Source organism: Phaethon aethereus (assembly GCF_964289735.1).
Source record: "Phaethon aethereus genome assembly, chromosome: 3".
Classification (NCBI taxonomy): Eukaryota; Metazoa; Chordata; class Aves; order Phaethontiformes; family Phaethontidae; genus Phaethon; species Phaethon aethereus.
In genome coordinates, this window is record NC_138576.1 from 39,743,142 (window position 1) to 39,768,013 (window position 24,872).

Genomic DNA, 24,872 nt, shown 5'->3' on the forward strand with positions numbered 1-24,872 from the left:
TTAGGGCTGTTTATTTAAGTCCTGTAAAACCTATAAAATACCCTTTTCAAGTAAAAAAGCACACATGGCAGGACAAAATTTATAAAGACAATTATTCAAGAAGGTAAGATATGAGAAGCAGAGCAAGTCAGGAACCCACAGAACAACAGAAACAAAATGGAGCAAAACAATCATTCATTTCAATAGCAAAGCGTGAGCAAAAGAAATCATAAACCATCCACATTAGGCCACCATCCCATCAGTACATCTAATGTACATGGTGTCAAAGAGGAAACAGTTACATGCTAATAAATTTAACACCCCAATTTTTGGTGGAGTCTCTTTAAGAGAAAGTAATGTGGGTATTCCTTGAGCACACCCAACCAATCATGCATTCGCCTGTCCTCACTTCTTTTCATATATTTCTGACCGAGTATGAGCAATGTCATGAGCATTCAAAGACAAATTAATGTGCTTCCTTTCTGCAAAACTTCTAATTCACATAGAACAAGATAAATGCAAGATGAAACTGTGCAGATTAATTCCCCAGACACCAGAATAACTGATGTTAAAAGCAAACAGGGATTGTTTTTTTGGGATAGTACATGGCAAGAACTGCTTTCAGTGACTGTGGCACCTTGGAGATACCCAAGATGCTGCATCTTTGCTAAGACGCAAAGCAGGTTTTTTGGCTCAAAAAGTCATAGCCAGTTGCAGTCAGCCATAAATGAACTGATCAAGGACAAAAGTAAAGAGAATAAGTGACTGTTGATAGCTAGAAATAATTAAAAGTTAGCAGAAAAGGCAGACATAATATTAAGTGGTATATTCAAGTTAACATTAAAAACATTATCAAATTAGTATCTAGAATGAAATCCAAACTTTTAAAAAAAGCAATTATTGCTAAAAAATAAGAAAATTCCGTAACAATCAGACAGTCAGGATGGGATTCCGTTCAATATTAAGATACCTGATTGTGAGCTCTAAGGCTCTTTCATGTATTATACAAGCTCTGCTGACTGTAACAGGCGTGACCACACCTATATGGCACTGAAATTCTGCTATCAGTCCCAAATGTCCTCCTTTCTCTTCCATCATTCTCTAAGCAAGATTGAACTATGTATTTATCCAGCTTTCACCAAACCATGAACTCTAATCAGGGTCATATCCATGGACAGTTAATTGGTTGTGAGGAACTTTTCCAAATAAGATTGCCAGGGATATTCAAATGGGTGAAGGATGAGGGAAAATGAAAACATTTTGGGGGATTATCTACAGGATTACCTGGGTATCTCCATTCTAATTATTTAGGACCACATAAATTAAGTCCTGTAAAACCTATAAAATACCCTTTCCATGTAAATAAGCACACATGGTAAACTTTTGGGGTCTATATCAGTCCTCTTCTTACAAAGATTCTGAGGCCTTCAGCTACTGGACCTCAACTGATGTTTTTTTCTTGCCATTCAGTTTGGGCTTCACTCAGATGACCTGAAATCTTACAGGGGTTAAGATCATAGATCTAATGGACATTTAAAATACAAAGCACTCAATTGGTCACAAGTATTACTGTGCTGAACTATAAAGCATAGAGTACAAAACTGTCAAAAGCAACATTGCTCCATGTTGACATACTCTTTAAAATTAAGGATAACATTCACCCCTATGTGAGGCAACTTCATTTGTGCACTGGAGATTATGTGGCATAAAAAAATCTAATGCTGTCTTGCATTACAGACAAACTTCACCACAAGGGAAGCATGTTTGGTAGCTGAGGAACACTCCCATCAGCCTGTCATCCAGTGGAGGGGCATCCATTCTTGGCAGAGAATTCTTGCCTATAACCCTACCCCTGTTCTTGGTATTGCCTTCAAAAAAAAAAAAAAAAGAAAAAAGAAAAAAGAAGCATTTGCAGCACATTACTAAAATGCTCAGACAATGGTGAACCTCATGAACATCCCAGTATTGTTTATCACTTTCTGCCTCTTCTCAGCTACTTGACACAAAAGAATTTACTGTCTTTGAAGTTCGTGGATGAACATTTGGCCACTAATATAGCTAAGCATGACACTATGGCAGCTTTAAAGAAGACACAAAATGTGTGCACCACACATCGCACATTTACGTATATTTGTGTGATTAACAGAAAAAAAAATTGGAACACTGAGAACATGTGGGAGACATTACCCATCAGTTTGTTCATATAGGTAAATATCTATTCATTAATCAGCCAGAATGTGACAATGTGACAGAACTCAGAAATTCACAATTAAAGATGAGTCCCAACTGCTTATGCATAATCTCCAAGTACACAAGAGTACAAAAGCAACTTTGAAAGTGTCTTTTCATTAGACATTAAAACTTCCATCTGAATGCACTGGGATACTTAAGACAGGCATTTCAAGAGGAGTCATATCTGTTTCAAGGAGTACAGTCATATAGTTCAAGTGGCAAAATGGCAATGATATTATGATCTGCAAACTTTCCTCATCCACCTTTGGAGAAAAAACAGTTTTGAAAGTTTAAAGCATACTGAACAGATTAAAAAACACCTCAACAACCCCAAAACATTATCAGATCTCTGGAATGAAGTAGAGAACACAACCATAGACAGCATAACAAACATAGCCTTCATCACCAGCTCTTTCACCACAACATAGCAGAAAAGTTGGTCATCAAACTTGGTTTAATGGAAAAAGATGGTTCCCAGGGGAAAAGAAAAAATACTAACAGGAAAATGAAAACACAGCTGCACTTGAACAATTAAAAAGCCACAAAGGAAAAATCAGCTACAAAAGCCCGATAAGTGTCTTCGTGGCAGCTTTTGGGGGCAGGGGAAAAAGAAAAAGGTGGAAATTTTTTGCAAAGTTCCAAGGTTATTTTTCTTCGGTTTGCACTGGTTGAAATACTACAGAAAGTAGATGAAAGGAGAAACAATGTTTAAATCTATAATCATGCATTGCAAAATTAATGATCAAAGGACAGCATAGAATAAAAATGATGTAAAAATTAGTTTAGTTGGACAAAGTAATCGCTGAGTCTTCATAAAGTCTGTTGTTTCCCGTACTGCTAAAGCAACAGATCACAATATTTCTAGGACCGAAAATGTCTCCCTGCTTCAAACAAAACTCTTCTGATCAGGCAGTTTTTGATGGGGCAAATTTTAAAGGACTTCTGTTGAACAGGTTTCTGTGGATAGACCTCCTTAGTAGTGAGAAATAAAAGTCAGTTTAGTTTATGCTAAAGATGGTTAACTGGTGATCTATGCTGTGGCTCTGTGGCTTGGCAAATGTTATCTTTGCAATAATGAAAAGGTTTCTAACAATAGAGTCCTTCCCGTTGTACAGTTTTCTCACCAATCTTCCTCATTTTACTTCTCTCATTTCTAAGAGTTTGGAAAGTCCTTCAAGTCTTGCAGCACTTTTCTGCAGTTAGCTAAAGGCAAAATAATTTCCTAAGTGGACCTAAAATACAGCCTTCTCTCTCAGGCCAGAAAAAGGAACCAGGAATAGCTTAATTATTTACTTACTGTATATAAGACCTTCCAGCACTTAAATCACAAGCTTCAACCAGCTTACGTTGTATTTTCTTTCTTGGGGGGGGGGGGGGGTGTGCTTTTTTGTGCTTTTTTTTTTTTTTTTTACGTTTTAGGGGGAACATTTAGCTGCAGAAGAAAGCCAAGAGAGGACTTGCAGAGCCCTAGACCAAAGGCGGGCTTCCTTAAGCCCAGCTCAGGCCTCGCACTGAAGCATCTCCAGCTCCTAGGGCCAGCGCGCTCTGCACTCGAGCACACCGCAGCAGTAACCACCCACCCGTTCTCAAGCCCCTCCAGGATGGCCAGACAGGGAGACTGATGCTCTCAGGTCTTCCATGAACACCAGCAATGACCCGAAATGCGCACTGTCAGCTCCCGCTGCTGGCATCAACATCAACATTTGGCCACAAATTCAGCTCTAATCTATTTCAGACAGCTGTTATGTCTGGCTATCATGCGCAGTTCGCAAATATACTCCAGGCAGGACATGAAATTCAGTGGACTGCTTTTTGGACAAAACCCAAATTAAAGCCCCACCAAGAAGAATAAGCAGAGGAGAAGAACTTAGAGGCTGTGTGAGATGCTGATTGGTTTTGGCCCCGCTTAAGAGCGTTGAAGCTAGAAGGTGGTGAGGAAAGAACACAGTCACCACGTCACTAAAAATTTAGAAACTGTGAAAGGAATTAGTCACTGCGTACCAAGAACAACAACCCAGCTTCTCAGCTGACTAGCAAATTAGCAGCAAGAGGTATAAAAGAAGAAGGAAGAGGGAACGAGCAGGAGAGAAGAAAGGCTGGTTAACCACCTTGGCTGGACGGACACACAGCCAAGACCTGTTTTATGCTTTAGGGTTGTAAAGTTCCTATACGTATGCCCCTGTCAGTTCGTTTCCCTAACAGCACCAGGAGGTGATTTTAGTTCAGCTGTATTATTTGACAATCCCAGTCCCTATGGTGGAGGAAATTGTGCAACACACCATTCTTCTTCAACCTCTAGGTTTCAACAGCCACAGAAGATACACAGGCCTTCAGTCACAGAATCACAGAATCACAGAATCATTAAGGTTGGAAAAGACCTTTAAGATCATCAGGTCCAACCATCAACCCAATAACCATCACGCCCACTAAACCACATCCTGAAGTGCCACATCTACACATTTTTTGAACGCTTCCAGTGATGCTGATTCCACCACTGCCCTGGGCAGCCTGTTCCAATGTTTGACCACTCTCTCAGTAAAGAAATTTTTGCTAATATCCAATCTAAACCTCCCCTGGCGCAACTTGAGGCCATTTCCTCTTGTCCTATCACTAGTTACTCGGGAGAAGAGACCACCACCCACCTCACCACAACCCCCTTTCAGGTAGTTGTAGAGAGCGATAAGGACTCCGCTCAGCCTCCTCTTCTTCAGACTAAACAATCCCAGTTCCCTCAGCCGCTCCTCATAAGACTTGTGCTCCAGACCCCTCACCAGCTTCGTTCCCTTCTCTGGACACGTTCCAGCACCTCAACATCCTTCTTGTAGTGAGGGGCCCAAAACTGAACACAGTATTCAAGGTGCGGCCTCACCAGTGCCGAGTACACGGGGACAATCACTTCCCTACTCCTGCTGGCTACACTGTCTGTGTTTGGACAAAAAAGTACTTTAAGATTATTAGATGAAAATGAAAAGGATTAAAAACACTCATTAAAACAAACAAACAAAACAAATACCAGCAAAAAAATCTGTGTCTTAGTAGCAAATACCAGCGTTCTTCTGTACCTGATCAGGCTACCTTTGTGCTTTCTGGCAAGGGATGTCCAGGATGACCTTAGTAATACTCTCCCATTTCAATGTCTGTGATTCTACTATTTTCTTTACTTTAACAACATATAATCATACTTTAACAGCATGAGTGAAAGGTGCTGTGATGCTGTTCAATGAAACAACATAGATACTGACTGCAGAATCACAGAATCACAGAATCACTAAGGTTGGAAAGGACCTTCAAGATCATCAAGTCCAACCATTAATCCAGCGCCACCATGTTCCCTAAACCATGTCTTGAAGCGCCACATCCACACGTTTTTTGAACACAATGCATGAATGCATGCTCCTGATGCAAAGGTGTGTGAACTACAAAAGATCCTAAATATTAGACAGCTGAAGAACACTGCGCAAGGGTCCACTACCAAACAAAGATGACCATAAATGCTGCTAACCAACGGGCAAGGTGAGAAAGCAAACCCAACAGGCCTCTCATCCATTTGTTTTAAGTAGCTCACAAACTATTAAATACATAACCACATTTTAAAATATACCAGTTTCTTTATTCTGGCAGATGGAATTCCTAATGTTTCTTTATTTTGGCACACAGAAGGAATGAAGTAAGGGTGACTGATGAAGTCTCTCAGCAGCTTCAAATTCTGACCAGTGTTGATAGCACTGCAGACCACATCTGCAATATGAGCTACATCACTGTGCATAGAAGCTATTTGATGCAATATATCTCAGTTCTTGCAGAAAGATGACATGCTTGCAACACCAGGAAAATACTCTCTTCAAAAATATTTTTGTTCCTTTTAAAAAATCCTTGAATGCTATCCTAATAATGTATCTATACATCTTTGTGCAAAATCGTGCTAACAAATACTAGTCACATTAACGTGGGAAATATTAAACCCACAAGTTGAACATTTCCTTCCTTACACGTCTTTTAATAAACTGCTGAAAAATTCTCTTCATTATGTGCTCATCCGAAGTAGAAATAGAGCAGGAACTCCAAGCATAATCATGCCCTCATCCCCTGAAGTAACATGGGAGCCTGTCATTCATTTAATACACTTTAGAAAAGAAAAACAGCTTGCTGTATCAACAGATAAATTGTTGTAGTTGCTTTCACAAAGAACACATTCTTTCCTTTACCTACAGACCACAAATAACTATCATGATTTTTAAAGCAATAAGAAAATTGTATTACCTTTACTATTAATCCCTTTGAGTCAACCATCCATATCCTTTTGACAGCTGCATCTTTAGATACCCCTTCTTTTTCCATAGCCATAACAATTAGGTTTGCTATCCCCAGTGCAGCCTGAAAGAGAAGAAAAGTATATGAATCTAGAAATGAAAGAAATACCCTGCTCACTTGTTTCCTTTACCCACTATTTTAGATAAGTTTCTTAATTTTTTTTAACAATAAAACTGAATAGTTATTTTTCTCATAAAGTAAACACTAATGAACTGTTGCTACCATTTGGTAATTAGAAGTCATAATGTAGATAAATAGTATAGATAAATCTTAAATCATATAGATAAACAATAGTATAGATAGATCTTAAGATGGCATTTTACAGTGTGGAGAGCATAACAAATGTTTAAACTCTAATTAAAAATGCTAAAAATAACATTTATTCCACATAATCATCTCAGAATACATTAAATATTTTTTCTTCTTTGATATTTTATTTTGTTCAAAAGGGTTTTTTTTGTAATTTAAACCACAGGAAACCATACTCTGCATGCCAGAAAGTAAAATGCAGTCCTAAAAGATTTTTTGCTCTTATCTTTTTTTAAAGTGTCCATCAGGAAGGTAAGTTTCCTTTTACCTACCATTCATGTGTTTTGTAACTCTAGACTTGGCTGTGCTCCCAGTGAAAGTAGGGGCAAGGAAAATTCACTTATCAATATTTTGCTGAAACATGTATCACTCTTGCTAGATTTTATAGTATTTCATCCAACAGATCAAATGTCATACAGGTACAGATTGAAAAACAGGCAACAAAATGAGCCAACAGACCACTCAGTATTTCTGATCGCAAACTCATATACATATTTATGGGATTGATTCTGCTTCTTGTTCTTTATTATTCAGTTTTGCTGAGAATCAAGTGAGATTCCACTTTTTTAGTTAAGAAATAAGTAGTTGTATCAGGAATGAGTTCCCATGGCAGGGATGATATCTACAGTACCTCTTTGCAGCAACAAGCACACTGACAATACTAATGAACAAAATAAACATTAGACCATGGATTCATCTGTCTGTTGAATATGGAGTAAAACCAGGGGACAAAACTTCAGAGAGATGGGCAGTCTTGATGTACAAAGGCGTTGACATGCCAGACATGGATGCAATTCATTCTGAAAACTACAGACCTGATCTCAGTAGCACCAAATATCAAATCAAATTAAAGATACCTAGAATACCCAGAGCTGGATTAGTATATTGCACCTATAGAGGGGTTTGGTGACCATGAATAAGAGTTTTCAGAAGCCTGCATGGGGTTGTAGACTTCATACAAAAGATGACAGCTAGCCACACTGTAGATAAACGCAACCTTCACTTGTGTGTTAATGGCTGAGAAATTTATACTGCAAAGTTAGTATCAAAAAATAATGTGCATTAAAATCTTCAGAAATGGATGATCTCAACATGCAAAATACTGAAAAACTATATCTAATGACAGGAAAAATCAGAGGGGCACTTCTTCTTACTAAATAACACTGAATCGAGTAAATACATTTTATTTCATTTCTCTTCGGTGGCCTGATATATTTCTTCATCTTTCCAAAAAGTTTTGTTTGTTTATAATAAGAGCAGTTCAATAATTTACAGCTGAATTGCTAAAACCTGAAGTTTTAAATGGACAACAGATCTCTGCAAAATGTCCTTGGAAAAATATGAGGCTCGACCAGATGATCAGAGATTTTTCTGTAAATTTACATTTGAATTAAGAATCAACTTTCAGAAGGTGTTAGTGATCATTCTACCCATTTAATCTTCTTGTTAACTGGATACATATCATGTGATTAAATATTATGAAAAATCTTCGTCGTACAATTTTTCCTGACATATAAAAATATATACCTCTCCAGCTCCCTGGAACAACACTGTGTGATCTGATAACCTGTTCTTGGTGATACGCAGAGCTGCAAGAAGACCTGCAACGGCCACAGATGCAGTTCCTGAAATAATAAAAAAAGAATATATTTGGTTATTCTGGAAATAATTACAAAGCTTTTTTTTTTTTTTTTAGTAATTCCACAGCATCTTTTGGCTAAAAGATACAAATACTTAGGGTAGTAACAAAAAGTTCAGTGGAATGCTCTACTTTATTCTTATGACAGTTAAATGTAAGTGGGAATATCTTCAGAGCAACATTAAATAAAACATGATTGACTGATTCTACTGGATGGGCATAATGTCTGGGGCATTCGAACTATTACAAAATAGTCTGGTTATGACCTTTTTCATAAGAAAAGGGTGTGAGACCCCAGACAGAAGTATTTTGAAGGACTCCAGATACTGAAAATTAGGACACTGCTCTCATTCTTCAAATAGATGTACTTCAAATACAGTAAAATACAAGACTAAAATAAAACTATTTCTCACGGGGACGTTGTCAGAGCAGAAGAGCAACTGTGAACTTTTACAGAGAAGCTAAGCTAGCTGAAAGAGTAAGGCCAGCTTTTTTAAGACACCAACTGTCCTACTGCACCTGAAAGCCCTCAGGACTCCAGTCCATTGTGAAAGGGGTTCCAGCTTACTAGCATCGAAAACATTGGAAGTAGCTTTTATATCTAACTTTGAGTTATGCCACTAAGGGAAAAAGGCTAACATTTAGTTTTAAGATTTAGCCTGTAGAGGCCTTTCTTCTCCAAATCAGAAACACAAAGAATGAGATACCTGTCTGTCTGTGAATGGAAAGATTTTGGTCCTCACCATAAGAAACATCCATCAATAAAAAAGTAGGGCAATAAAGGGATCTCAAGCAGGCATCTAACCCAAACCTGTTCACAGTGGCAGGATCAACCATACCTCTGCAAGTGTCTAGCTTGTTCCTAACATCTTCTTTCGAATACTCCTATGATCTCCTCAGCAAGCTATTCCAGTACTTCAATATACTTTTTGTTGAAAATTTCAAATCTAAACTTTTCTTCTTCCTCTTCTTCCTCTACCTCTTCCTCTTCTTCCTCTACCTCTTCCTCTTCTTCCTCTTCCTCTTCCTCTTCTTCTTCCTCTTATTCCTCTTCCTCTTCTTCTTCTTCTTCTTGTCTTCTTCCTCTTCTTCCTCTTCCTATTCTTCTTCCTCTTCTTCCTCTTCCTCTTCCTCTTCCTCTTATTCCTCTTCCTCTTCTTCCTCTTTTTCCTCTTCTTCTTCCTCTTCTTCCTCTTCCTATTCTTCTTCCTCTTCTTCCTCTTCCTCTTCCTCTTCTTCTTCTTCCTCTTCTTCTTCTTCCTCTTCTTCCTCCTCTTCTTCTTCTTCTTCCTCTTGCACTTCCTCTTCTTCTTCCTCTTCTGTTTTGGCCTCTTACCTACCACTCGAAAACCTGTTCTTTTGTGTTTGCAACAAGATGTGTATTATATTTGAAGACTCATGGTGTCCCAATCTACCTTTCTTGTATGGAACAATCCCAGTTTTTCCACTCTCTCAGAAAGTTATGTTTTCTAGAACACAGCGCTCGTTTCTCTCCTCTGGACTTTATCCATTTGTTTCTTATCTGTCTTGAATTGCAACACCCAAATCTATACACAACACTGCAGCTGAACTGTCAGCATTGCCGGGTCTAGCTGTCAGGTCCTGTCATGCTGAAGAAAGTTGTATTTAGTCACCAGGACCTGATATCCATCCCTTCTGATCCAAAGACCAGTTACTCCTTCTCCCCAACAAAGCCTACTGGAGGGTGAAGACCTTCTTTCATGGATTACTGACTTCAGGTAACAAACTTGTATTTTTAACAAATCATCATCATCACTAAAGCCCAGGCACAAGGTGGACCAAAAAAAAGACAGTCAGACTCGTTCTTCCTGCAAGGAACTTGGATCCATTGAATACCGGAAAAAAAATGGAGAAAGTGCATCTGCTTTCAACAAGTTCACAGAACCCATAAAGACAACCTGTGGACAGGGATATGGTAGTGAGGTAGATGACATCACAGCAGAAAAGTGCTCAACATGTCTTTTTAGAGAGATTGCAAAGAACCAATAGCAGACAGCATCGATTTCATCAGAACTGAAAAAGCTGTATCAGCCACTAATGATTAGGTCTTGAAAGTAGAAAAATGGGTTTCAACAGCCTTTGAAGATTTATGATGTCTATCTGATTCAGAAAGAGCTGAACCACAGGGATACGAACACAGGCCCTGAGATGTCCCCCTTGTTCAGTTCTGGGAATAAGAACTGAATTCTTCCTTCTCCAGGCAGTGGCTGCCATTGACTGACCCAAGGAAACCAAAGATGAGGCCGTAAATGATTTCCAGAAGTCTGCAAGAATTTGCAAGGAAGAGATCTGCTGGCTTCTACAGTTTTGTTTCTGATGACCACAGCCCTAACTGCAATTGTCTACAAGCCACCTGGTTGCTTTTGAGGGGAGAATTCACATTGCTACTAATTTTTCCTTCAGAAAAATTATGAAATAGGTATGACCACCCCTCCAAAAGCACTTGGCCCAGAATCTGCTCATTGGACATTTGCCCTCAACATGCAGCAACCCTGAAGGATGCACTTTTGCTATTCACAAGTCTACTTTCTCATAAGCAAGATGAAGTTTAAAGCTGAGATAGCAGTAATATGTACATTTAACTCAAGGAGATGCTCAAAACAGTATTCATATTGCAGGCACACAGACCATTAAGTTTCAAATACATGTAGCTAAGGAACTAAAAGAGCAGAAGTAGCAAGAAGCCTGGTACTGGGTAAACCTCTCCTTAAAAGACATCATTTGGGTGTTGAAGGCTGGCTTTGAATCTGTGGTTCATAGGTGGGATCATCTGTGTTTCATGAATGGTTTTTCTTTCTTTTTTCTTTTTTTAATTTTCTTTCAAAAAGAAAACCAAAAAGTAACCCTTAGTAAAATTTAAGAGCACATTTTAAAGTTAGAAAGGCCCTTAGAAAGTCACTTTTTGAAGTAAACCCACCTGAACAGTTCAAAAACATGTATCTTTAGAACTAAAAAGTTTGTTACGTGCTTTTGATTATGACTTTTCCCTTCAATCATCACAAATACAGGACACCTTGTTCTCAGCCCACTTAATGTTTAGACCATACAAATTTGTCATTTTTAGTTATTTAGTCATTTTTATGACTTGTTCTAAGAGCTGAGATCATTTACTCTCTTCTCCCTCATTTCTAAATAAAAAAAAAATCTAAAAAATGGTTCCTCTGAGGCACGGCTTTGGGAACAACCATTGGGCTGCGACACTTCCGCCCCACAGTATCCAAGGGCTAGCTTGTTTCTTTCCCAGATGAAATTAAGTCTTCCTCTGACGAGTGCCAAATTGGCAAAGACCAAAAATGGCAAAAGACAGAAGTCAGACCACGCTCTCAGTTTCCCTTGGTATTCTACCAAACAATCCTCATAACCGGCAATAAAAAAATCCCATCCTCTCATTGGATGCCAAATTCTTTCTTCTATTTTATATCACACAGCTGTGCTTGAGGGGAGGAGGAAGCCTACATAACATGGCTTATTTCTAAGACCATCGATCTGGTCTCCTGAAAACGAAATCTGAGCTGGAGCACTGTAAGGTCCTGTTTCCAGCCCTTGAAGACAGAAGTCGTGGCCACCGCAGCACTTGGCCCTCGTCAGAGGACTTCTCAGAGAGCTGGGAAAGCAGTTCTTCAAGCCACTTTGGTGACAGAGACAAAATGAAACACTGTCAATTTATAATGAATGGGAACGCTGGGATCCTGCTTATCTTCATGGCTGATGTACTGTTGCTAAGTTTGTTAGCCAGAAAAATGGACTACAATTAAGTATTACCAGTTGGGATACTTTTAGAAACTCTATTACAATACCATCTTCTTTTTTAAGGAAAAAGAAAAGACATATGACACATTAATAAAATACTTCATTGAATATCAATAATATTTTGCATTGATAATTTACACGGGATGTGAATTATCATTACCTGTGAGGGTGATTCAGAACGGAGCTTACAATAGCAATATATAAAGGCTTAAATATCGCATTTCTTACAAATCACGATTTACACAGAAGAACTACTCTAAAAATGGTATTTCAAAAGTACTCCACATTGGTTTTATTCAGCCATTTGACTCTAAAAAGCATAATAACCCAGTTTACTAGATTACCGGGCCCACTATCACTGCTGCTGGCAGTGGCTGTCATCACTCCTCATCAGCAGCTTCCTTTATTCCATCCTACTGAAAGGGGGGCACCGTCAGCGTGAATAGCAGATCTGTTTGACCGGAACTGTTCTGACTAACGGCATGACCTTACATTTCACCCTGAACACTGAATCAAAATGCAATTCACATCCATCTGCCGAAGCCTGACCACTTCTCGTGGACATTACGAAGCAGAAACCGAATTTCGCTGCTTTTCTGACTGTCATCACTATAGGAAGGAGAGAAATGGCTTCGCCTCCCTCTCCCAGAGAGCACTGGCTAAATCCCTTCTGTGCAGAAAAAGATAGATACTGTTCACTGATACGATTTTGAAAACCAATTCTATTTTCCCCAAATTGCTAGAATAACCACAACAAGTTTAACAATGGTGGATATTTTTCCAAAGCAGTGTCAGTTGCTGTGAAAGCAAACACTCTGTAATAGTTTTCTAGGAAGGTGAATCATATCTCGAAAAAATATTGTCGATGTGAAATTTCGAAGTGCAGTATTTATCAAGTCTTTGTTTTCTGTCCAAGATTCTTTAGCCTTACTTGTTTCTGTAAAGAGTATGACTGAGCATGAATATGTCGAAGGAAATCCTAGAGACCATGGTCTTTTGGGGTTGGCACATTATAAATGCTTTGGAGCACAAAGTCTTCTTTCAGCAGATGCAACAATTAAAAGAAAAAAGGGATGAAGAAAGCCCCAAAACATGAGGAATGAGAATTTCATTTTTATTGGATGTAGTTTAATTTAAACTAGCAAGAAATGGCTTATGGCACTGAAGTACTTGTTCATTATCTGAAGTTTCAAAAAATAAAACTTGTAATCAAGTATTAGCAGTTCATTGACGTCATTTTCCCTACGTCATCTTAGAAAGTTAGCAAACAAGAAGAGGGGAGGAATTTCTGCAGCACATCCTAAAATCTGAGCTATTCATTCTGGACCAAAAGATTAGGAAGTGGTAAAAGTAAAATTCGTATTTCTCAATACACAGCATAATAGAAATCACATGTTAACACGGCCAGTCTTCCAAATAACACTGCACAGAGTGCCAGGAAAGAAATAATCCCTCTCCTACAGTTCCTGGGAAAAAAGGTGCGAGTAAAGATCCTATCTTAAATTGTAATCTCAGTTGCTAGTGATGCAAGTGCTATGGCTGTGGGTAGTTCAGAAAGACCCTCTTTTAAGAGACAGGAGCTCCTTCTCCTTGACATGAACTGTCTTTTCAAAGCTCCATATGCGCCCTGCCCCGCTTTGCAGCTGCAGCAGGCAGGCATCGTGAAGAGGGGGAACAGCTCTAGTGAAGGAGAAATGGAGCCTTTTTAAAAGAGCAACCGTTTGGTGTATTTGAAAAGGGACACAGAGTCCCAGAAGCACGGAGTGGCTGAGGATGAGGAGGTCATCTGGTGCAACCCCCCTGCTCAAGCAGGGCCACCTGGAGCTGGTCACCCAGGAACATGATAAAAATGGATTTTTTTTTGCCCAGAGAGGTGGTAGATGCCCCATCCCTGGAAACGTTCAAGGTCAGGTTGGACGGGGTTCTGAGCAACCTGATCTAGTTGAAGATGTCCCTGCTCACTGCAGGGGGGTTGGACTAGATAACCTTCAAAGGACGGACCCTTCCAACCCAAACTATTCTATAATTCTATGAGGAAAAAATCAAACAGAAGAATACTTGTATATACAAATGCTTGTGTATACACATACTGGTATATATGCATGGAAAAGTATAGAAAAGCTACAGTGGGGGATATACTTGAAAGCATACTGATTTCAGTGTAAATTTTCCACCATGTAATAGACAGGTGATATTATGAATATACTGGAAGAAAAATACTCTTCACGTAACTCTACATTATATGGCTTAATATGAGGTTTTTAATGATTTTTAAAATCCCAATGTCTCACAAGGAAGCAAAAGTTACCTCATATTATGAAAGACATTTTCTACAGTTTGCACATAATATCAGAATTTGAGAGTATGATATCAACATATGAGCTATTAAATGTCATTCAACTTTGCATTTTCCAAATCCTTGGTCAGAGAATGAATTGGAAGCTCCATGCCCATCATAAGCACAAAAACAAACTCCAAACCTTCTTTACAATTTGATTTTAAGAACCGGAATTTCAGGGTACCAAATGTATTATTTCTGATCTTCACATTAAAAAGAATTAAAAAGGAGAACGCTTTGTGACAAAGAAATTCTGATTTCTGAGAGCTGCACTGACTTAACATTAAAATGATCATAACGTAACTTCCAGGTATAATTTTCCTAATTATTCAAATGGCAGTCTGCTGAACACTTAGTATATATTTTAAATCAAACCACACATGTAAGATGGAATAATAGTCTTAAATTATATGTGCTCTATATTTTTATTTTAGGTCTGCTGCTTTTCATAAAATTTTGATGCAATTAAACAGCACAGCTGTTAAAAACTTACGACATCTAAGGTCATGATGGATACTGAAGTTAATTCCAATCCAGTGCAATCTCTCTGTGTAAATATTTTTGTTGGCATAATATACAGGCTCTGTGTCCATAACGGTGGCATAAAGTGAAATAGAGCTATATCACTAGAATAAAAAAAGTATTATACTGCATAGAGAAACACTTATTTTACATAGATTGGCTGATACTGCAGAAGTTTGTCATTGTCAATTGATACAATTTTAAAGTACAGTGTGAGGAAAAAATCAAAACAATTGAAATAATTGAAATAATTCACCTGCACAGAAGCAGAAAGACTAGAGAAATTTATGCCACTATTTCAAATTTATCCATGACAGCAATGACTACAACAAGCTACCATGTGATAAGCGCTGAGAGAAAAAAACAAATACACAGCTCCCAAGACGTGCAAACTTGCCTTAAGCCACTGACTGTGCTCAAGTAGCAAAAACTCTTTCAACAGACACATCAAAACCAATATGGGTGTGGAAAGGGAGCACTACAGCAGCTTGCTCTGCCCCAACTGGGTTCGATGAGGGGCAGGCAGGTATGGCCCGAGCTGGTCCCACCCCCGAGCGTGATTTCAGACACTGCAGTCCTGGACTTGTACCTAGGACTTCTTCTTTAACTGATCTTAACAGACTTGTTCAATGTCCCCACAGCAGGGAAGAGAACAGGTTAGTTTCTCCAAGGGGATTTTCAACCTCCTACACCATGAATCCCAACCCTGCCTCCTTCCATGGGTGATCAAGCAGAGAACATCCTCCATCCTTATGAACAGCTCTGTTTGGCAACACAAGCCCCAATTCTTCTTCTGGCATTGGTCTGTTCCCGGGCAGGGAGTGAAGAGAACCACATCCCAATTCATATCTTAAAGAAAATTCCACCCTATCCTTATGAATCCTCCTTCTTAAAGATACTGGAGATGAGCAAAGTTATCAACCTGATCTAATTCAGGTATTTGTAAATGTTGTGAAGCATGACGTTACAATATTAATTAATATTTCTCCCATATAGGAAATTATGATCAAAAATTCCCAATTTTGGAAAATGTGCTCTAGTAGTTAAATAAAAGTATTTGTTTTGAACCCAAGGCTTTCACTGATTTTCATTTCCAAAAATCATATTCTATATGTTTCAGAGAGAAAAAAAAGAAGGAGCAAACTGATGTGTGGTCAGAGTAAAACCAAACAAGAATCCAAGAAAAAAGGTGGATATTTTCTCCCTAAAGCAACATTATTGCCATTGTGTTTGTAAAAAAATATTTTGAAAATATGAAGAAATTCTCATAATCGCAGAGGGAAAAAATTCACCACCCCTCCAAAAACCAAGATGCTTTCTAGAATGATAAAATAAGAGCAATTTTATTATTCCGATACAGATTTATAGCAGTTGCTCAGAATCCTGTTTGCCCTTGTTCCCAATTCCTTGAGTACAGAAAGGGGACGTAGAAAAAGTTACAAAGCTTTTTCCAAAGGAAAGGATGTGATGGTGCTGTAGCAGGGATGGAGACAAAACTGTTTCCAGAAATTCTTAAATATATCTATAGGTGACCCCTTAATGGCCAATCTTTAGTGGTTTTATAAGATCAGTGTTTTGGCAGACACATTTTTCCAAATGTTCTGCAATGGCGTCAGTTAGGGGCGTGCTGACACCCTGCAAATAGCTGTGAGCTAACAGGAGGCAACTGCATTTGTCCAAGTTACTACTTGCAAATGAGTATTCAGCTTGTCATATTTTCTTTATCTTTTACAGTGTCTGGCAGTAGTCAGGATCGTATATTAGTGGTTTTTTTAGATCTGAGGTGCTTAATGGTCCTCGTTGCATCACTAAGTTATATAGGAATCCTTTGTCTGGATACCCTACGGCAGTGAAAAAAGCTTCAAGCCCTTCCATGAAACACATTAAACATTTCTTTTGATCATTAAAGTAGGTTTGGCTTGACAAATATTTGGACTAGAAGTAACTATGTTTAAATATCACGTAAGCACTATCCTCAGAAGGTGATGGCAAATTAGATGCAATGTTGTGTTTGTTTGCTTTTATTGGCCTGATGCTACTTGTCAGCTTTACGGCTCTAAGGGGTAGAAAATACAACTTGCATACAGAGAAGACCACTCTTTCAAGCAGCCTAGAAAAAATTATGCCATTTACAAACTGAAAATCTCTAAGGATTGCTAAAGAAGTTAGCACCATCTATCCTCATTAAAGTTGTCAGGTGAAAGATCCTTAGGGTTTATAAAGCTGGAATAGAAAGAGGAGAAAAGATCACTGCATCTGTATTTGGGCTGTTGTTATTGCACTGCCACATTATAGGGGAAGATGACATCCTACAAAAATGATACTGAAGGTATTTATGGGGATCTCATGACAAACAACAGTGATCAGAGCAGACTAAATGCATCTGCTTTCACCTCTTGGAAGCTACACAAGCATTAAGGATGGAGATCACCCAGAAGTCCCAGACATTGTTTATAAAAATCTCAGATGACCAGCAAACACAAATTAGATTGCAGAAACTGAATGAATTAAAAGACTGCATGTGGCTGCACTTCTAAGGAAGACGAATAGCTGCTACAGCAGCTCAGCCAAAAGCCAAACGGATACCTTCCAACAGTTTTGAACGTGAAGACACCTCCTTCCAAGGTGCATGAGAGAGAATGCAGTGGTTTTAAAATGCATCTAGAGACACAGAAGACTTTCTCAGCTTAGCTTACCCATATTTGGTACACTTCTGCTGAAAAGCTTCCCTTTCATTTCTTTGAAACTACATTCTAGCTGAGTCTCTTTTTGATTTGCGGTGAGGACCTTCATCTTGTAAGGAAAGAGAATTCCCGGTGGGAGTTGGGTCTCTAAACAACTAAGGAAAGTCCCAGATGCTGTTTGGTCTGCTGTATTGGACTATTGTAGCCATGACTACACTCAGACCCTACAGGGTAAGAATCACCGTGCTTCTTACAAAGGGAAATGACATTTTATAATTAGCTTATTTCCCATCTGGGACTTTGTCCTCCATAATCTGTTTCAGATGCAGGAATAAAACTTAGACAGGCTTGTAACAGAACCATAGTTCATGTGGCTAGCCAAGTCCCTAACATCAGAAAGACAAGGGCTATTTGAATCCAGCTCCATGCATTGAGTCCTTGAAATAAGACCTGGGTCCCAAGAATGGCTCAAGAATGACTTCTGGAAAACTCAAGCTCCTAGCACTTGACTTAAAGTGTCACTGCAAACTGTTAGAAATTAAAACAATTAAACTCCCATTTTTGATCCTGTTTTGTCCTGCTGAGGATCCTCCATCTACCAAGGAAACATGAGGGGGTAAGAGGCAGCTGGGTGCCCAGGGCCCTTTTTGGGTACCTCTCTCCAGCAGTTTGTCTGACTTGAGTCTCCTCACAAGGATGGGAGCCAGTGCACTTACTGCCCTAGAGACAGTTATTTTCCAGTACTCTTTTCCTGACAGGGAATAAGGCAACCCAAGCAGTAGGATCCATCACTTCAGACCTGTGTGCCTTTCTTCTCGGGAAGGAAGGGACAAGACGTCCATCTAGATTGAGCACTGGGGGAATCCCCCTTGCTGACTCTTCCTCTTCCTAGGTCTTTTCCTTTTGCCAGCTGCTACAAATGATTCAGATGGGAAAGTAGAGTCAGGGGGATAATTTCCCTCTAAAATTGAATGCAGCCCTGAGACTTCAAGGAAAATTAGAAAGATATTTAACTGAGTTGTCAGTTTAAGAACTGAAATACAGTTTGACATTTATCAAGCAAGCTCTGGAAACAAGCATAAAGGAACAGTGGAGCAGTTGTCACTGCAGGGACAAAAAAACTGAAGGAAGTACAGTCCAGGCCCGAGCTTTGACATTTGCCCAAAGATCTGAAGTTAATAATTTATATGGAAAAGCCATTCACACATTAAACTGTTAAAAAAAAAACCCTGAAGAGTGAACATCTAAATAAAGCATGAGGCATAAATGAGAAGGAAAAGGTTAAGAGCAAAGAGAGCTCAGAAGAAACCCATGCTGAGGAAACCCAAGGCAAAATGTGACCTGTACTGAACACCTTCAAGTATCACAGGAAAGCTGATACATTTTTTCCCCTTCTGGTACATCAGTTAAGACTTATTTTTCTGGCTTGTGAGCATCACAAGGGTGAAGACAAGAAAAGAGTCTGTTACCTTGGATGTCATCATTGAAAGTGCAATACTTGTTACGGTACTTATGCAGGAGGCGGAATGCATTAGCATTAGCAAAATCCTCAAATTGAATGAGGCAGTTCATGCCATACCTAGAAAGACAAAAAATTGTGCATTACATTAAAAATAATACATACTTGTATATTAGAAAGCTATTAACATTTGCAGTCAGATTTTGAATACAAGTTTAATATGATTTATACATCTATTAATAAGTTTCTATTCTATTCCCTATCTTTACCTTCATATAAATTAGAAGGCATAATTGGACTACTAAAATGCGTTGCTCTAAGTTAAGGGTAAAAGATCAGGGGAAAAGGCCTTCATCTCTCTGCAGACGTCTCAGCAGAAGTCTTTGCTGAGCAATCAGCTAGTGAGCAGAAAAAATTGGCCCCATAAGGAAGGTAGTAAAAAGGTAACATATTCAGACCATGGATATTGTCATCATGCAAGTCAGCAGCATGACATCACTCACAATGTGATGCTCGACCATTCTTATTATAAAACAGGTATTGATCAGAAACATGGTTAATCTAGACATGTAATAAACATGTGAGAATACTGTAAGGAAGGAAAGTGATAGCTGCAAATTTGAGTCGAGTTACGCTTGGCTAATATGCACTAAAACTTTGGGTACATGCAGAAATGAGGTTATCTACATTTCTTACACCTACTGCTTCACTGGATTGTCAAAACTGATTTTCTGATATGAATACTAGATGTTTCTTAAACAGTATGCTAAGAATCAATGTTATCATCCATTTCAATGTTTTATCATCCTTGTAGCTGTCCTGGTTTCAGCCAGGATAGAGCTGGTTTTCTTCACAGAAGCCAGTGTGACACTGTGTTTTGGATTTGGGATGAGAAACTGTTGATAATGTGCTGATGATTTGGGTTGCTGCTGAGCAGTCAAGGACAGTCCAGCTTCTCGTGCTGGCCTGCTAGCAAGGAGGTTGGGGGTGCACGGGGAGCTGGGAGGGGACACAGCCGGGACAGCTGACCCAGGCTGGCCAAAGAGATATTCCCTACCATACGACGTCATGCCCAGTACATAAACTGGAGTTGGCTGGGGGGCGGAAATCGCTGCTCGGGGACGGGCTGTCGATCGCCGGGTGGTGAGCAATTGCTGTATTGGGCATCACTTGTTCTTGTACATTCCTTTGTTGGTATTATCATTGTTGTTTCCTTCTTTCTTTCTGTCCTATTAAACCGTGTTTATCTCAACCCACGAGGTTTTTTTCCTAATTCTCTCCCCCACCCTACTGTGGGAGGGGGAGTGAGCGAGCGGCTGCGTGGTGCTTAGTTGCCGGCTGGGGCTAAACCACGACAGTCCTTTTTGGCGCCCAACGTGGGGCCCGAGGCTTGAGATAGTAACAGTTGCAGGTCACAATATCAGTTTATTTGATTTGCATGATGCTCTCGTCTTTGTTGTACATGTTAAGGATCGGTGTTGGTCTCTGCGGGCTGCTGTACTCGCCTGCGAGTTTTGTTTTTAGAGCACTGACCTTGAGCTTAATGTGGTATCATCTGAACTCTGTACTAAAGCCGTTACTGTATTTTGGCTACAGTCTTGTGGAGACGATTAGCAAATTATACTTCTGCCTCTGAAAGGCTTTCTATGGAGGAAATGCAGAATGGTACCTTTGCTACCCTCTATCATAACATTTCCTCCTTCATCACAGTAATTTTTCCGTATTTTGAACACCCTTGGCTGGTTAAAATACCTCTATTGCTACTTCTGGGGAACATTGCTTCGGTTTTGTCTAAGGTTGGCAAGCGATTTAAGAATATCACCCGGAGATCTGCCCCAAGGCTGGATAGTTATGAATGGCAGGGCGTGTGGAACAGCATGGGCAAATGCCTGGGGCGGTGGGCACCTCCGGTGTTTTGGAGCTTCACTCCCGAACAAGTGCAGAATCCTGATAAACTAGCAGAATATTTGGAAGAAGTATGCTGTCAGCCTGGCAGCTCCAAGGAGACACAAATCATTGCCATGTGCTGGGGCCTGGCCCATGCCTACCGAGTGCTATTTAACACTGTGCAAAGGGGAGAGAGGGTCTCTGGGTCTGATGGCAATGTGGCAGGCACTGTGACTACTCCAACCCCTGCAACAGGCACCGTAGCTACTCAAACCCCTGCGGCGGCCACTGTGACTACTCCAACCCCTGCAACAGGCACTGTAGCTACTCAGACTGTTGCAGCTGAACCAGAGAACCAGCCCATCCCAGTATCAGTTGCCCCTGTACAAAAGAAGAAATCTTGGAAGTGGAAGTCAGCTCGTTTAGTAAGGGATGAGGAAGATTCTGCTAAGAAGGAGCTAGAGGAAGAGAGTGAGGAGGCAGAGTGCTCTGAAGCAGGGCCATCACAAGGACTGAAGAGGGAAGAGAGCAGGTCATCGCTTGAAGAGGAAGAACTCATAAAAGAGACGGTAACCACCCTATCTCTATCACTGAGTGAACTGCGAGATATGTGAAAGGATTTCAGCCGTCGTCCAGGTGAGCACATTGTCACCTGGCTGCTCCGATGCTGGGATAATGGGGCCAGTAGCCTGGAATTAGAGGGTAGGGAAGCCAAGCAGCTGGGATCCCTTTCTAGGGAAGGGGGCATTGACAAAGCAATTGGAAAAGGTGCACAAGTCCTCAGCCTCTGGAGACGACTCCTGTCGGGTGTGAAGGAAAGGTATCCCTTCAAGGAAGATGTTCTATGTCACCCAGGCAAGTGGACCACCATGGAGAAAGGTATCCAGTACCTGAGGGAGCTAGCGGTGCTGGAAGTGATTTATGGTGACTTGGACAATGGACAATCATCCAAAGATCCAGATGAAGTCAATTGCACGCAACCTATGTGGCGGAAGTTTGTACGGAGTGCACCATCATCATATGCCAACTCATTAGCAGTAATGGCCTGGAAGGACGGACAGAGACCAACGGTGGATGAATTGGCTGGCCAACTCCGGCAATACGAAGAAAGTCTCTCTTCCTCCCTACGGGCCTGCGTCTCTGCTGTAGAGAAACTGTCCCAGGAGTTCCGGCAATTCAAAGAGGATATGCCCTACCCTCCACCCATACGGACCAGTGTCTCAGCCATTAGGAGTAAGCGCTCTTCTGTTCAAGAGAGAGGATATAGAGGATACACACCGCGAGCCACCCTGTGGTTTCAATTGCGTGACTACGGAAAGGACATGAGGAGGTGGGATGGAAAACCTACCTCGACCCTAGAGGCACGAGTACGCGAGCTGCAAGGGAAAACAATTACAAAAGGGCATTCAGGTTCCTCCAGAAAAATCGTCGCTCCACTTTCCAGTGGGCAGCTCCCCAGAAAGAATAGAAGAGCTGATCTCACCTCTGATCCTCTTGAGGGGACTTCTGATTCCTATTTACAAGAAGTGGGTAACGAGTACTATGAGCAGGACTAGAGAGGCCCTGCCTCCAGCCAGGCGGAGGAGAGGGATAACCGAGTTTATTGGACTGTGTGGATTAGATGGCCTGGCACATCAGACCCACAGGAATATAAGGCTTTAGTGGATACTGGTGCACAATGTACCTTAATGCCATCAAGCCATATAGGGGCAGAACCCATCTGTATTTCCGGAGTGACAGGGGGATCCCAACAGCTGACTGTGCTGGAGGCCGAAGTGAGCCTAACTGGGAATGAGTGGCAGAAGCACCCCATTGTGACTGGCCCAGAGGCTCCGTGCATCCTGGGCATAGACTATCTCAGGAGAGGGTATTTCAAGGACCCAAAAGGGTACTTTTGGTGGGCTTTTGGTATAGCTGCCTTGGAGACCGAAGAAATTAAACAGCTGTCCACCTTGCCTGGTCTCTCAGAGGACCCTTCTGTGGTGGGGTTGCTCAGGGTCAAAGAATAACAGGTGCCGATCACTACCACAACAGTGCACCGGCGGCAATATCGCACCAACAGAGACTCCCTGATCCCCATCCATGAGCTGATTCGTCGGCTGGAGAGCCAAGGAGTGATCAGCAAGACTCGCTCACCCTTTAACAGCCCCATATGGCCAGTGCGAAGGTCTAATGGAGAGTGGAGACTGACAGTAGACTATCGTGGCCTGAATGAAGTCACGCCACCACTGAGCGCTGCCGTGCCAGACTTCATGCTAGACCTAGACATGCTAGAACTTCAATATGAACTGGAGTCAAAGGCAGCCAAGTGGTACGCCACCATTGATATTGCTAACGCGTTTTTCTCAATCCCTTTGGCGGCAGAGTGCAGGCCACAGTTTGCTTTCACCTGGAGGGGTGTCCAATACACCTGGAATCGACTTCCCCAGGGGTGGAAACACAGCCCTACCATTTGCCATGGGCTGATACAAACTGCACTGGAACAGGGTGAAGCTCCAGAGCATCTGCAATACATTGACGACATCATCGTATGGGGCAACACAGCAGAAGAAGTTTTTGAGAAAGGGAAGAAAATAATTCAAGTCCTTCTGAAAGCTGGTTTTGCTATAAAGCAAAGTAAAGTCAAGGGACCTGCACAAGAGATCCAGTTTTTAGGAATAAAATGGCAAGATGGACGTCGACAGATCCCAACAGATGTGATCAACAAAATAACAGCTATGTCTCCACCAACTAGCAAAAAAGAAACACAAGCATTTCTGGGCGTTGTGGGTTTCTGGAGAATGCATATTCCAAATTACAGTCTGATTGTAAGCCCTCTTTATCAAGTGACCCGGAAGAAGAACGATTTTAAATGGGGCCCTGAACAACGACAAGCCTTCGAGCAAATTAAGCAGGAGATAGTTCATGCCGTAGCCCTCGGGCCAGTCCGAGCAGGACAAGATGTTAAAAATGTGCTCTACACGGCAGCCGGGGAGAATGGCCCTACCTGGAGTCTCTGGCAGAAGGCACCAGGAGAGACTCGAGGTCGACCTCTAGGGTTTTGGAGTCGAGGATATAGGGGATCTGAGTCCCGCTATACTCCAACTGAAAAGGAGATACTGGCAGCGTATGAAGGAGTTCGAGCTGCCTCAGAAGTGGTTGGTACTGAAGCACAGCTCCTCCTGGCACCCCGACTGCCAGTGCTGGGCTGGATGTTCAAAGGGAGGGTCCCCTCTACACATCATGCGACTGATGCTACGTGGAGTAAGTGGGTCGTGCTTATTACACAGCGGGCTCAAATAGGAAACCTTAATCACCCGGGAATCTTGGAAGTGATCATGGACTGGCCAGAAGGCAAAGATTTTGGAATATCACCAGAAGAGGAGGTGGCGCGTGCTGAAGAGGCTCCACCATATAAAGAACTGCCAGAGAATGAAAGGCAATATGCCCTATTTACTGATGGGTCCTGTCGTATTGTAGGCAAACATCGAAGGTGGAAAGCTGCTGTATGGAGCCCTATATGACGAGTCGCAGAAGCTGCTGAAGGACAAGGTGAATCAAGTCAGTTTGCAGAGGTGAAAGCCATCCAGCTGGCTTTAGATATTGCTGAACGAGAAAAATGGCCAATACTCTATCTTTATACTGACTCATGGATGGTGACAAATGCTCTATGGGGGTGGCTACAGCAATGGAAGCAGAGCAACTGGCAACGTAGAGGCAAGCCCATCTGGGCTGCTGAATTGTGGTATTGCTGCCCGACTA

The 24,872-nt window shown here is 41.0% G+C and overlaps 1 protein-coding gene across 1 annotated transcript in view; it reads right to left on the reverse strand.

The window, feature by feature from the left end:
- The window catches only part of ME1 (malic enzyme 1), a gene marked incomplete at its 3' end in the record, with an annotated part of 200,940 nt that overhangs the window by 22,538 nt on the left and 153,530 nt on the right, over positions 1 to 24,872 (reverse strand). Inside the window, exons 7-9 of the mRNA XM_081998048.1 lie at positions 19,255 to 19,364; positions 8,359 to 8,456; positions 6,472 to 6,585 (exon numbers count right to left, since the gene is read on the reverse strand). Of these exons, the coding sequence (XP_081854174.1) occupies positions 6,472 to 6,585; positions 8,359 to 8,456; positions 19,255 to 19,364 (322 nt within the window). The remainder of the gene's footprint in view (positions 1 to 6,471; positions 6,586 to 8,358; positions 8,457 to 19,254; positions 19,365 to 24,872) is intronic.